Below are 13,977 nucleotides of genomic sequence, written 5' to 3'. Positions count from 1 at the left end.
ATCTCTTTTCTGTCATTGTACAGAATTATTTCTTAATCAGTCTAACGAGCAAGTCACTGCTAAGTTGATCAGTAATAAAAAAAAAAAATAAAAAAAACATTTGGTTGCTATCCTGTTCTCATTCCCTGACTATAAGGAGCATGAACCTCATTTTGTCTTTAAACCACAAGGTGGTAGTGTTGGTGAGTTGACGTCACAAAACTTGAGCTCAGAGAAGAAATCAAAAGTAATTTTCCACAGTAGCACATTTTATTGACATAATCAACTGTGTAGCCACACTAAACATTTAGGCCAGCATGCTGAGTGCGACAGTTGAAACACACTGTGTGTGCGTGTGTGTATATACATATATGTATGTATATGTATATGTATATATATATATATATATATACATATGTATATATATATATATACATATGTATGTATGTATATATATATATATGTGTATGTGTACATATATATATATATATGTATATGTATGTATGTATATATATAAATTCTCAGCATTTGGCCTAGTTTAGTATAGAAAGGTAGGTTCAGGTTTCTAAAAGGCACTTGTGGTTTAAAACAAAACAAAAAATAGATGATTGCTGATAGCTGCCAAAGATATAGAACTGGATGATGGCATTTAACAGCAAAGTAAAATGTCCACACGTGGCTCCTTCAGTTGAAAAAAAAGAAAAAAAGGGGAGTGACTAACTAAGCAGGAAACCTTTACGCGGGCACCTACTTCCCTCCTTCCTCCATCTTTTCTCTCTTTCCTTAACAATAGTAGATACTGTGTAACTTTTTCATGATTAACAAAGAAATATTTCAGAGGTGAAGTTTTAAAGTATCGTTTTCCTGGCTGTACAGAAGACATCATCTGACTGACGGCTTTTAAATAGGTGAGTTCCAGCAGAAGACCTCCACGTCACTCCACATGTGCTTCAGCACCGTCTGTGACAGGTTAAATTTAATTTCTGTAAATGAAAGGAATGAGGAAAAAAGAACATACATATATAAAAAGGTTAAGCAGTATTGACAGAAATACTCATTTAAACAACCTTTTTATTTTCTTCTGCTTCATTGTGCATTTAGGCTGACATGTTGGCAGTATTCTCATCACAAAGAAGTGACTTAAAGAGATTGAAAATGGTGGCAGGCTTAATTTGTTTAAAAAACTGTAGGGTGCCTCTTTTTTCAACAACAAACTATCTTTTGGTGAACAAAAATATATTACACAAATGTACAATCTTATATGATGGTTTCTGTGATTTTTCTGAATCAGGGTCACACAGAAAGTCTTTTTATATGAACATGTAAAACTAACCTCTGTACAAAACTTCTTTTTAACATGTTCACAAAAAAGAGAAAGATTGAAAATGTGGTACTTTGTTTAATTTTCCTTGGGATAATTGGCCTCATAAATATATATAATTTAATAAATTATACATAAAAATATATCATTTAAGAGGGTAAAAAAAACTTGGTCAACTGTGCGCGCTAGCACTAGATATAATCTTCAACTGAAAGATGCATTTTCCACGAAAGGATTTGTGTCAGAGGAAGATAAAGAAATAATGGGTGTCTCTTTGGGTGTGCTGGCAACGCTAATATCTCAGCTGAGCTGAACTTTATCAGCCAACTGAAATGTTGTGTCTCAAGCAAGGGTCATATTAACTCTAAACATTTTTACTTTTGGTTTTCATACTAGTCAGCAACACACACAAAATATTTTAATTACTTTTATTGAAGTTTCATGTCTTTATATCTAATGTAAAAATAAGGAATTGTCTTCTGTCATTGAATAAATCTTATAAATGAGAACATTCCTGTATGACTTATCTGTGCTGTTATTCAGTTCTTATTGTTTATTTTGAATTAACCACACACAACTCTTTAAGCACAATCACGTGTGAGCAATCCTGAAAAAGCACTTATCTCCTAATCTAATTACCATCACCATGACTACCAGCAGGATGTAAACTGCCCACCTCAGACGACATACACTTCTCCCCTCCTTTCTGCTTGCATACTCCATACTGACATCTTTATTCTTTTATATGAAAACCTGGAGCCCTTTTTCATTTATGGGCTTCTGGGATTATCTGAAGAAGGAAGTACAGACTGTCTTTGAACACTACAGGAAGTTCATTACCTCTGTATAGGTACTAGTGTTTGCATAATTTCAGTGCAGATACCTGGTGAGAAAATCCCAACAGCAAGTCTACCTGTGGCTGCTTTAACAAAGGGTTAACTATGGGTGTTCCCATTTCCTGCTTGCTCTCCCTCCCAGTCTCTAATCCCTCTCACTCTCTCCTCTCTTCTTTACCAAGGAGCTTTGGAGAGACTCCCAAGAACAAGACTATACAAACACTGGCAGGGTCTGAAAATTCAAGGATTTATTGTCATTCTTCGTAAAAGTAATTTGGCTTCCTTCTTAACCATCAGGGTAAGTTGATGATAAATTGTGTGTCTTTTAGACGAGTCTTTCTCATAGATGGAAAGGAAGGGAAGGGAAGGGCTATCTGTCAATAGTGTGTTGGTCTTGCGTCAGACAAAAGCCATGTGGCGAGCACTGCCGGATAGTAAGGAACAGTATTATTTACTCTGTTTTACTTCAAATGCTGTGTTCACTTAAAAGATTGCGATGCTGGGTATTTAATGTGTTATTCAAGTATGTTTTGGTGACACGCTGAATGCTTGAGAGGGTTTATGTAGGGACAGCTTGGATGTATAAACTGATGGACAGAGCAGAACTACTTTTTTTTCTTTTATTGTACTATTCCTTTCTCTTCTATTGTACAAGAGTTGTCCTCATGGGCAATGAAATATCTAACAAGAAACCAGTTTCATTCCATTCAGGTTTATCTTGTTTCTAAACTCATCCATTCTTAGAAATGGGAACTTTGGTTGTAGATCACATGAGCCGTATACAGTTTGAGTAGAGGAACTCCATGAAAAATTATTCTTTTTGGAAAAACTTTGATTATAAATGACTCCTGACATTAAGTCCGTGCTTTGTTGGTTGTATTTGTTGGTTGTATGCCATGGGAAAGTTGTCGGGTATGCAGCTAAAGAAAGTTACTCTAACCAAACTTGGCCTGAGGCCAGTATGTCGGGAAAGGTCTACTCTGTATTTAGACTAAATAGCCCCATTTACACAGGAGCCCTTTGTTTATCCCTGTTGCCCACTCTATGTGTGCCAAGTCGTATGGATTATTGTATGTCTGTGGGCCTACTGAGTATTCCAGTTTTGTGTGAAACTCTTAAGGAATGGCAAATTCTAGTGCAACAGAGTCCTTAGAGGTCAGATGTGAAAATCCTGAGGGCAGCTTGACCCTCAGATAAGGGAAGTATCCCATGACCCATGTGGCTGGAGCACAAAGCTACACTCATTCCTCAAGTGTGTCCATGCCAGCTTTGTGTGGCCCTGCAGCAGATTAAAGAAAGATAAGTCTTTGGACAACATTTGTTACCTTAAGCTTTTCCGGTCACACAATCTTTAATTTGACCCCAAGTTAAAGTGTCACTTGTAGAGGAGCTTTATGTCATGGCCCAGAATAGTGATCCGAAATTTTTTTGTATTAATGAGAAAAGAGGAGAGCTAAAAATAGATAAATAAATAAGAATCTTGTTGACTTTGGTAAATGGGAAAAATGTCAGCGAACTTAATAAATTATTCTGCCCTTTTACAGCCAGGAGGCTATTAATGTTTGCATCACATTACTCTGGGTTTCTGGAAGGCTGTGGCCCCATGTTGGGTACAAATAACAAGTTTATCTTTAAGCAGTTGAAGGGATTTAAACATCTTCCCAAGTCTGACACTGTTATTCTTAAACCACAGCCAGCACCTTATAACATAAACACATTACCCATCAGCTTCCTGGAAGACTCATTCTAAGATATTGTGTCAATCTTAACAAGTTAAGATGGATCAAAGAAAAATGATCCACACAGACATGACATAAAATAAAACTAGCTGAGGTTTAATATATAGTCAGTTTATTGCTTTTCCAAAATAAATAAATAAGGAAAGTTGTCAAGATCAATGTGTTTGTAAAATATAAAAACCATCCCAGCTCTGGTCACACCTTCTCTGTGCCTTAACATTTGTTATACCATGGTCTGGGTGAATACTCGATTCTGATTGGCTGTAGGGTGTCCATTAAAAAGTGATAATGGACACCTATGAAAGAAGTTCTGGCCAAATAGCCTTATTGTGTAAATTATTGCGCTGACTAAACGGTAGTTGGTAACCATGGCAACAGAAACTCAGACACCAGGCTGGAAACACGCCAGATTATATCTGTGATAGCGCATCCACTCAGCTGCTTCTTGTGAAAAACTTACGATTTTACCGGTAAAAAGAAAAACATTAACGCATTAATAATTTATTTAATATTTATTTCTTTCGTAAATGACCATGGTATAAGCAGGACATGATAATGGACATTTCATCGGGTATTATCCCTCACTTAATTTTGTTGAAGATTTTGGTGAATGTATTGTAAATGAGACATCCGTTGTCCCTCATTTCAGACATTTCAAGGCTCGAAGAGGTGTTTTTCCATCTAGAAAAGGTAGATCAACCCCTGCAACCACAATGGAACTTCAGAAGATGAATGGACACAGCAGAGATGATGGGTAAGACTCAACAGGAGCAATAAAGACATTTCAGTGCATCAGTTTCAACAGTGTTGACAAAGTTTAAGTTAAATTAATTAAAAAAACTTTCATTTAAGGTTTATTCTCCTTTACTGATCATTCTCTCTTTATAGGTTTGATGGGGTTGATGCTTTGGCAGAGCATGAAGAGTTTCTTCCACATAAAACTGGTGCAAAGAAAGAAGTCCACTTCACAGATGTGAGTGTCTCTTTTTTTCTTTGATATTTGCTGAAGTCCAATAAAAAAAAAAAAAAACCGTAAAAACTATGTTTATAAACAACATCATCTGTTGTCTTCTTCCAGTTTGAGGGAAAGACTTCATTCGGCATGTCCATCTTTAACCTCAGCAATGCCATTATGGGCAGTGGAATTCTGGGATTGGCGTTTGCGATGTCCAACACCGGAATCATCCTTTTCCTGTGAGTATGCGAGCCAAGCACAATAATTCCAATTATGGCAAACCATTTGGTTTCCCGTCAGCGAGTGTTTGTAGGCGAACGTATTTACTCACATCACAGGTCTAATGCAAACTGCACAGCAGTGTTTTGTTTATTTTGCTCTCAGTCTTTTGCTCCCAGAAGCTATACAATTAGAATAGGGCTGTTTGTCATATGAAAGTAGGCAAGATACATAAGGTATAGTAAAGCATAAGTACTATGGTATATGGTTCAATTACTTTATGCCCTGTAGGTTTTTGTACCCCCCCCCCTTTTTTTTTTTTTTTATTAAACATTGTAAATAAATATTGTCACAACTTAAGGTTAACTAGGTCAGTACAACAATCAGAATTAGGTTTCTCTTTAAGTTAGTGGAGGCTGATTTATAAACCAAAAGAGGGTCTTTTTAAAGCCAGAAGTAAGCCTATGTAAGAATGTATCATGTGTGTATTTAAGCTGTTTTTGTGGTGGCAGTGTTTCTATCTGTGTACCAGTTTAAGCTGCAGGTGACACACAAACAGTGCGTGTTAGACGTACAGCTACACACGGCTGCTACTGTCCGAACCCTGATCTGTCAGAATGTACACTAGAGCTCATGCACGCGCAGCTCCTCTAAATCAGATTTGAGTGGTTAAATATAGACCCCTGTGATGAGATCCAAGACACGCCTGGTTGGATCAGACTTGCTATGCAGAAAGGGAGGTGTGGGGTGGCTGCAGAGCCACTTTCTCAAGGCCTCTTATGTGCGTGGGAAAGACAATCATGACAATAACGACAAGAAATATAGAAATACTTTCTTAAGAAATTCCCTGTTACATAGTTTTGATGAATGATTGCAGTTTCCACAACAGTTCTCCTTTTTGTTTGTTTCAGAATCCTGTTAGTGTCCATTGCCATTCTGTCTGCATATTCCATTCACCTGCTGCTAAAAAGTGCTGGAGTTGTCGGTAAGGCACATGTTTATCACATGTGTACTCATCATTTATTTACATACATTTATTGCAGAATTTTTATTGTTTTTTAGGCATCCGGGCATATGAGCAGCTTGGGAATCGGGCTTTTGGCCATCCAGGAAAAATTCTTGCTGCTTCTGTCATAACAGTACACAACATTGGAGGTATTGTCATGATGTTTGCTTCCATTTGATTTATTTATCTATCAAATAACTTAATAAGAGAATATTATGCTATCAAATAAATGGCATGGGATAAGCTTATCTTTTCATTTTTTTTTTTTAGCGATGTCAAGCTATCTCTTCATCGTAAAGTCTGAGCTGCCACTGGTTATTCAAGCTTTCCTTGGTAAATCTGAAAACACAGGGTGAGTATTGATGGGATTTTCTGTATAAATTCACACAACAGCACCATCCGTTTTTTTGTTTGGTGATATACTGATATATTTTTCTTTTAATTTGTTTGTGTGACTGTCTCATAGAGAGTGGTTCTTAAATGGAAACTACTTGATCATCATTGTTAGTGGTTGCATCATTCTTCCTCTAGCACTCATGAAACAGCTTGGTATGTTTGTCATTCTGTTAACATTTTTCTTTTAATAAATCCTCATACTCTCCCATGTACATCATGTCTCCACTAGCCATTTTTTGTTGTGTTTATTTCAATGTCTGGCCCTGAAATGACACTGTGCTCATGAATAACATGTTTTTCTTCTTGAAATCCAGGTTACCTTGGCTATACAAGTGGTTTCTCCCTTTCCTGCATGGTGTTTTTCCTTATTTCAGTGAGTCAGAAAAAGTAAACACAATATGAGCAGCAGCTCTTTCATTCAATATTTACCTTTGATTAAACTCTGGATGTGTCTCTGCAGGTTATATATAAGAAATTCAACATTCTATGTCCACTCCAAGACCAACTGCATAATAATACAAACCATACTCATCAAGACTGTGAGGCTAAACTATTTACCATCAATTCTCAGGTCAGTAGATAAATAAATTAATTGTTACTACATGTTACTTTACTGCCCTTTAATGCTTTTTTTGTTCATAGACAGCATACACCATCCCAATCCTGGCTTTTGCTTTTGTCTGCCATCCAGAGGTGCTACCAATCTACACTGAGCTACGACAGTAAGTCAAAGAGTCATAATCTGTCTTATACTTGACAAAAACACTCTTTACTAAATTATTATTATTCTTTTTGTTTTTAATTGCATTGATGTGACCCAGAGCCACCAAGAAGCGCATGCAGACTGTTGCCAACATCTCCATCCTGGCCATGTTTATCATGTACCTGCTGACAGCACTTTTCGGTTACCTCACCTTTTACAGTAAGATGCTCTTTGTTTGATTCAGTGGTCACTTTGTTCTGATTTTATTAGCCTTTAAATAAATTACCCACTCGTTCCCAACACCCATATGAATTTTACGGTGTTAAATATGTTAACAACGTTGGGCTTCCCTGTGTGTAGCTGCTGTGGAGTCAGAGCTGTTACACACCTACAGCCTAGTGGACCCCCTGGATGTCCTGGTTCTCTGTGTGCGTCTGGCTGTGCTGGTAGCTGTCACTCTCACAGTCCCTGTGGTTCTTTTCCCGGTAAGAAGGCCTAAAAAAAAAATATATATATATATATATATATATATATGAATCAACAGCTCTATCAGTAATCAGTTGATTATTAAAGATGTACATGACTTTGGGCTCTAACAGATTGTTGAAGCCATACAAACTACTAAAATACTGATGCTGCAGAAATATATCTAATTTTTCTTTTTTCTTTTTTTTTTTTACTGTAAAACCATTTAAGTGAAACCTAACAAATGCAATGACAAACTTCTCTAAAGTCAGCTTCTTCTTACACAAATACAAATAATTAAAAGATAAAATACAGTGTGAGTAACACTAAATTTGGCATCATGAAAAGTAACACAAGTGAGGCCACAGTGGTATTTGACAAAAAATGGAACTTTGACTGTTTCTAATAAGGTTGTTCCTCATATTATAAAATGTTTGAAACGTTGGACAGGCCACACATTAGTAAGGAAATATATATATATATATATATATAAGTCTCTTTACAACAAAACACAACAAAACTGTCCAGCGAATGTCTGTACATTTCAGAGAAAAAAAATAGTTATACGTAAAGGTACTGAAACCATCCGACTGTGTGCACATTCTCTGTTTCATTTATGTGTTTAGTCTGAGCAAGGGTGAAAATCTATGCGACAAAACATGGCAACTTAAAAATGCACAGTCCTTATACGTTTCACTGATAACTTTTAACGATATGTCTATAAATAAAATGTTTTGACCATCCATTTAAATTTATCTACAGCATGCTATGTTATCTGTCCATCTGTGAAAAACTAAAGTAGGTTACTGTGCTCAGTTGACTTGACTTTGCCAAATGAAACCATTATGAAACATTTTCATAAGAATTTAATTCCTTTCTTATAGACATCTTGATCACAATGCCTTGATTTTTCTGGGCTCTTTCTACTGACTTTGTGTTTTGAAGCGCAAAACCTGAACAATCATTGACTCTAATAGAAATGAGATATTTGTTAGTTTGAACATCTAAGTCATGGTGATAAATCCTAGCCTACAAAATAATAATAAAAAATATGGCATTAAACTCAATTTAAAAATACTAATGTACATTTCTAAATATGGATGTCTCTCTAGCAATGTTTTGTTCGTTGAAATACCGTAACTCTTTGACCTTTTACGCTATCGACGTAATTCAAACAGATTCTAAAAGCTGAGAAGCGCAGCTTTGCGCTGGTATACTGTACATTACGGTACCGCAACGTGCCACTGGCACATAGCTATCTGTAGGTTTACCCGCGTCTCAATTAAAATACAAAAATAAGCTGATATGGATAAAGCAAGATAATGTCACTTTTCATGTTACAACTTCGTGTTTGTGGTGTGCTAAATGACTTACTGGTTTTTACACATTTTTGTAGTTACCTCATGTTGTTAGACTTTAGAAGCTGCCGGTGTCGTACCAAGACAGTTATCCCCGCCAGAAATTGTATATCCTTCCGCGGGAGTGCGCGTTAGTTTCTTCATTGTGCTGGATTTCACCATGTAAACTTAAAATGAACAGCGTGCTTGTTGCTTAAGTTATTGTGAGGGTCGTTGTTCTGGCAGCGAGGTTCCGCTGAGTTTTTCTTAGCTTTTAGCGCGATATATTTTTTTGTTTTTGATTTTGTTTTTTACGTTTCGCGTCGCAATATTCATTTTAAAGACTTGTCAACACCCACATAAAGCACTAAAACAATAGGCTTGTAACCTAAAGCCTTCCCAACATCCCACTGTACAATGTTTGGCTAATATTGAAAAGCCCTTCCATTAATTGTACATATAAGGTACCAGGAAGTGGCCTGCATCTTAATGAAAGGACAGTCTGCCATTTCTTTTCTATTTAAAGCTCAAACTTTGGGGGTTTTATTCTGCATCCAGGGTTGACAATGAAATCAGAACTTTTTTCCAATCCATAACATTCAATAAATGTGTAGTTTCACATTTTTATTCAGCATATATATAGATAGGGTCTTGGTTCTTTTGTTATTAATTTATCTTCTATGTTTTCTTTTTATAAAACATAAAAGGGCAATTTGTTGTATGTTTTTACTGCTGAAAAAATAAAATCCAGGTTCTATTAACACCACTTTGTATTTGGAAAACAATTTGTGTTGAATTTATTTACATGTGTCACGTGATTTTCCAACACTGTAAAATCTGTTGAAGATTAATCCGTCTTTTCCGCAGTCCGCTAGGATCTGTGTCCCCAGCCAGTAGCACCTATATCCTACGTGTACGTGTTTGCATCTTTATATTCCTTATATAAAGCCTGATTAATGCAGCAAACATGAGGAATTTATGTTTGCAATTACAAAAGTTAGACAGGGGATACAAATTCTGGCAGGCACCATTACTCAGCCTGCCAAAATCGGTATCCCCCACCTTATTAGGATATTGCATATTTATTCACCAGGTGATTTTAACTATTGACACTTTAGATCATACCTAATATCTGCAGTAAACGTGAGGAAGCTTGGCCTTTATTTACAAAAGTTAGACAGGGGATACCAATTCTGGCAGGCACAATTACTCAGTCTGTGACACAACGAGTGCGCGCTCCCGCGTCAGGGGATACAATTTCTGGCGGGGATACCTGCCTTGGCACAACACCTGTAGCCCCGACCGTTGGAAAACGCCAAGTGGGCTAAACCACTTTGAGGAATATGGGGTTCATAATCCTTCAACAATAAAAAAAATTATAAAAAAATAAATGAATAACATTGTTTTACGTTTATAAATTGCACCGCATGTGTTGTGTTATAGTGAACATGACTATATTATTTTTAAAATAGTTGTTTGTGTTTACAGTGATGTTTGGGGTGGACAACTTTATGGAAGTATCAGTCTGTGTTTGATTCCATACACAGGCATTAACATGTTGCAGACTAAATTTTAATATTTAAAAATTTTCCCGCAAGTTAATCAAACATTCTTGCAGAAAGTTAGATGGGAAGGTTATTATGCTTGTCTCCACACATGTTTAAGTGAACCTGAAGCATGGAAACAATTAGCTTTGCTTAGCTTAGCTTGACTCAAGAGAGTCAAGAGAGCAACAGGCATTCTAGGTGTTTCCAAAGGTTAAGAAACCCATCTACATGCCCATTTTACTCACTGAAATATCTTTGTTTCATAAAAGTAAAAAAGCACTAACTAAATTGCACTATTATGCAAGTGCAATAAAAACACAGGATCAAAGGGGCTAAACCTGTTCCCCGTTGTTAAGCTAAGCTAAGCTTGATTTTGAACCCTTTTACTTATTTTGCAAAATTATTCAGAAAGGGGAAAGCTGCCTTTAAATATATCTTTATGGCATATAACTCTTTAGTTCTTAAGGTCTTACACAGCACATCTCAAACCAAGTAGCAACATCAAACACCTTCTAAAATAACAACTAGCTGGCATGGAGCTAAGTAATAAAACAAGTTTTGCTAATCATGCTTAATGCCTGTTATCTTTTTTTGTTCACATGACATTTCTTGTTTTTTCTTGTTTCCCATATATGTGCAGATTCGCAGAGCCTTGCTTCAGATTCTGTTCCCTGACAAACCTTTCAGTTGGGCCAAACACTTTGCCATTGCACTTTGTCTCATCTTCTTGGTCAATCTGCTTGTTATATTTGTGCCCTCCATCCGTGACATCTTTGGCCTTATTGGTACGTTTACACTTTAAGAATGTCCTGGGCCTCACTGCTGATTCTGCAGCGTGCACTTCAAGATATCATCTCTAAACTGTGTATTGACATACAACCTTAGATAAACTCACTTCTTTTGTCTCTGCTGTCTTGCACAGGAGCCACATCTGCCCCCAGTCTCATTTTTATCCTTCCTGGAATCTTCTACATCCGAATTGTTCCTGAAGACCAGGAGCCTTGGAAGTCAAGACCTAAGATTCAGGTACAGTCCTAAAGATATTACATACAGCATCTCACAAAGATGATTACACCATTCACATTTCAGCAACATTTTATCATATCTTCTCAAAGGATAATCCTGTGGAAATTAAACTTGGATAACTGGTGATACCTGTACATGTTGTTTAAATATGCCGAGCCACCTGTTTATTTATCATGTTAATATTTTTACCTGCTTGCCTGGACCACACAAACATGTTTTTTATGATTAGATCTGTTAAATTTGGTGCCTTGGGTATTCCCTCATACTGACCACTGGATGTCTGATATGACACCTCTCTCTGTAGATTTAAGAAATAGAAGTGTGGCTTTCCACAAAGGTGGCCTAGTTTATTGGTAAACATCCTGCAACTGATCTACAGCACGGTGGTAAAATTCATACAGCAGTTTTTCAAGGCAGGTTCCACACAGAACTGGCCTCTTCAGGGTCAACTAAAGAAGCTGAGTCCTCATGCTCTGCGTCATATCCAGAAGTTGACTTTAAAAATTGCTGCAGAGGTTGAAGAAGCAGGAAGTGAGTCTGTCAGTGATCCGACTATACGCTATATGCTCATCCCAGAAGGATGCCTCTTCTGAAGCTGGATCAAAAGAAAGGCTCCAAACAGTTTGCTGAAGACCCCTAGTCCACGAGCATGAATGACGATAATCATGTCCTGTAGTCTGCCTAGACTGATTTTTACTTGTTTAGCTCACATGATGTGCGGTATGTGTGGTGACACTCTGGTGAGGAGTAGGAAGATAACTGGGTCTGCAGCTCTGGAGAACTCCATGTCCATGAGGATGAAGGCTGTGCCTGATAACATTGGTGTCTACACAAAATTTTGAGACACTGGGCATAATGTGGACAGTTCACTGTGAGGTGTACACACTTGTGTTGCCAACTATTGTATAAAAATAACTGTGTGATGAGTAATTTTTAGAGAACAAAAAATCTACACTACTGTACAAGTTGTAGACTGACTATAAGTTATATACAAATGTAATTTCCACAGGTTTAAAATGGGAAGGGTGTACTCACTTTTGTGAGATACTGTATGTATTTGGTCATGTAAATTTCTGTGTATTTCATGTAGAGATGATACAATACTTTCTCATTTTGCTCTTGCAGGCCACATGCTTTGCTGCTTTGGGATTCGTCTTTATGATAATGAGTTTATCATTTATTATCACTGACTGGGCCACTGGAGAGGTTCGAAGTGGAGGTGGACACTAGCAGGGCACTAGATGCAGTGACTGAACAGTGGTATTACAAACAAGATGTTAACCAAATCTCTCCCTTTAATTAAATTACCCCAATCTGCTGAGTTCTCGTCCAAACCCAAACAAAAAGGTTTGGTGACCTGAGACAAAGGATAAATGTGAAGAACCTTCGCACACATCGAAACAAGGAAAATGTTTTGACAGGTGATGGGGCAGATAAGAAGTCCTGCAATGGTGGAGAGATCACCGAATGAATGAACCTCCTGCAGCTCAGCGTAAAGATGCTGTTAGTGGTCATGTGTAGAATGTCAGAAAAAGGATGAATGGCAACAGCATGACTAAAATGGAAATCCTATTTTTGAGTAAGGATGTGTACAGTTCCCGTGGAATAGCTCAGTCACTGCCAACATCCCTCCAATCTACTTCCCAGATTCTACCAGACATGCATTTGGTTGTTTTGTAAGGCAATTTTTTTTTTGTTTGTTTGTTTGTTTTTTTCTAATCAAACAAAACAGACATGTCAGTTTGTGAGTTCTGTTGCAGTTTCATTGTTCATGTAAGAATGTCACTGAAGTGTTGGTCACATTTTCCTAAACTTTATTGGCTCAGCTAAATATAATAAGGAAAGGGTTGATCTTCAGCTCCACACAAACCTTTTTTGTTTGATCAAAATACAATTGTCATTTTAATGGAATTCAGTTATTCAGATTTTTATTTCTTTTTAATCTTTTCTGTAACTTAATATGATTTAATGTAAAAGTGTTCATCTTCAAAGCTGAGTCTGAGGTGCCCAAAAATGCAATTACTTGGGTGTTTTTGCTGCTGTTCATGAAGGTTACAGACAGTTACTGACAATCATGTGAGTGGGCACAGAGAGGTGGTTTGCACAGGAAAAACAAAGTTTTTATATTAGCCTAGATGCAAATCAAAGAGTATATTTTGTTGTTTACATTAAGAGAGAATATAACAAAATGTTGTTTTATCATGTTCGGCAAAGCCAGATAAATCGAGAATTTAAAACATCCGGTATTACAGATGCTGTTTGTGCAGATCCAGAAAATATTCAGCATGTTGAAGAATAATCCATCCATAAAGTCACATCAATGCAACTTCCTTTCTTTGTTTTTGCCTACCAAATTTTAAGAAAATATCTCAGTTCTTTGTTATTCAGTCTGTACATTTTTAAATTAATTTGAATTTTATCTGTCAATAAAATGTTACTTTTGTTGTA

At 36.8% G+C, this 13,977-nt stretch overlaps 1 protein-coding gene and 1 long non-coding RNA gene across 3 annotated transcripts in view; one reads left to right on the top strand and one right to left on the bottom strand.

The window, feature by feature from the left end:
• Positions 1 to 5,413, bottom strand: part of LOC121652042 — a 27,356-nt gene extending 21,943 nt beyond the window's left edge. Inside the window, exon 1 of the long non-coding RNA XR_006012553.1 lies at positions 5,403 to 5,413. This is a non-coding gene — a long non-coding RNA (uncharacterized LOC121652042). The remainder of the gene's footprint in view (positions 1 to 5,402) is intronic.
• LOC121652041 (sodium-coupled neutral amino acid transporter 3-like) lies at positions 699 to 13,977 on the top strand. Of its 2 annotated transcripts, XM_042004573.1 has the most exons (17): positions 699 to 887; positions 2,319 to 2,434; positions 4,525 to 4,629; positions 4,764 to 4,848; positions 4,954 to 5,069; positions 5,961 to 6,034; positions 6,112 to 6,204; positions 6,326 to 6,407; positions 6,522 to 6,604; positions 6,766 to 6,824; positions 6,912 to 7,022; positions 7,094 to 7,173; positions 7,273 to 7,373; positions 7,515 to 7,639; positions 11,144 to 11,288; positions 11,426 to 11,529; positions 12,655 to 13,977. In XM_042004573.1, exons 3-17 carry the CDS (start codon positions 4,589 to 4,591, stop codon positions 12,757 to 12,759), a joined length of 1,404 nt encoding a protein of 467 aa, XP_041860507.1. In that variant the 5' UTR covers positions 699 to 887; positions 2,319 to 2,434; positions 4,525 to 4,588; the 3' UTR covers positions 12,760 to 13,977. The 2 variants fall into 2 exon arrangements, with proteins under 2 accessions (XP_041860507.1, XP_041860508.1); XM_042004574.1 differs by lacking the exon at positions 2,319 to 2,434.

This window comes from Melanotaenia boesemani, chromosome 13 (assembly GCF_017639745.1).
Source record: "Melanotaenia boesemani isolate fMelBoe1 chromosome 13, fMelBoe1.pri, whole genome shotgun sequence".
Taxonomy (NCBI): Eukaryota; Metazoa; Chordata; class Actinopteri; order Atheriniformes; family Melanotaeniidae; genus Melanotaenia; species Melanotaenia boesemani.
The sequence above is the reverse complement of the archived record's forward strand: the minus strand, read 5'-3'. Positions and strand labels throughout refer to the sequence as shown.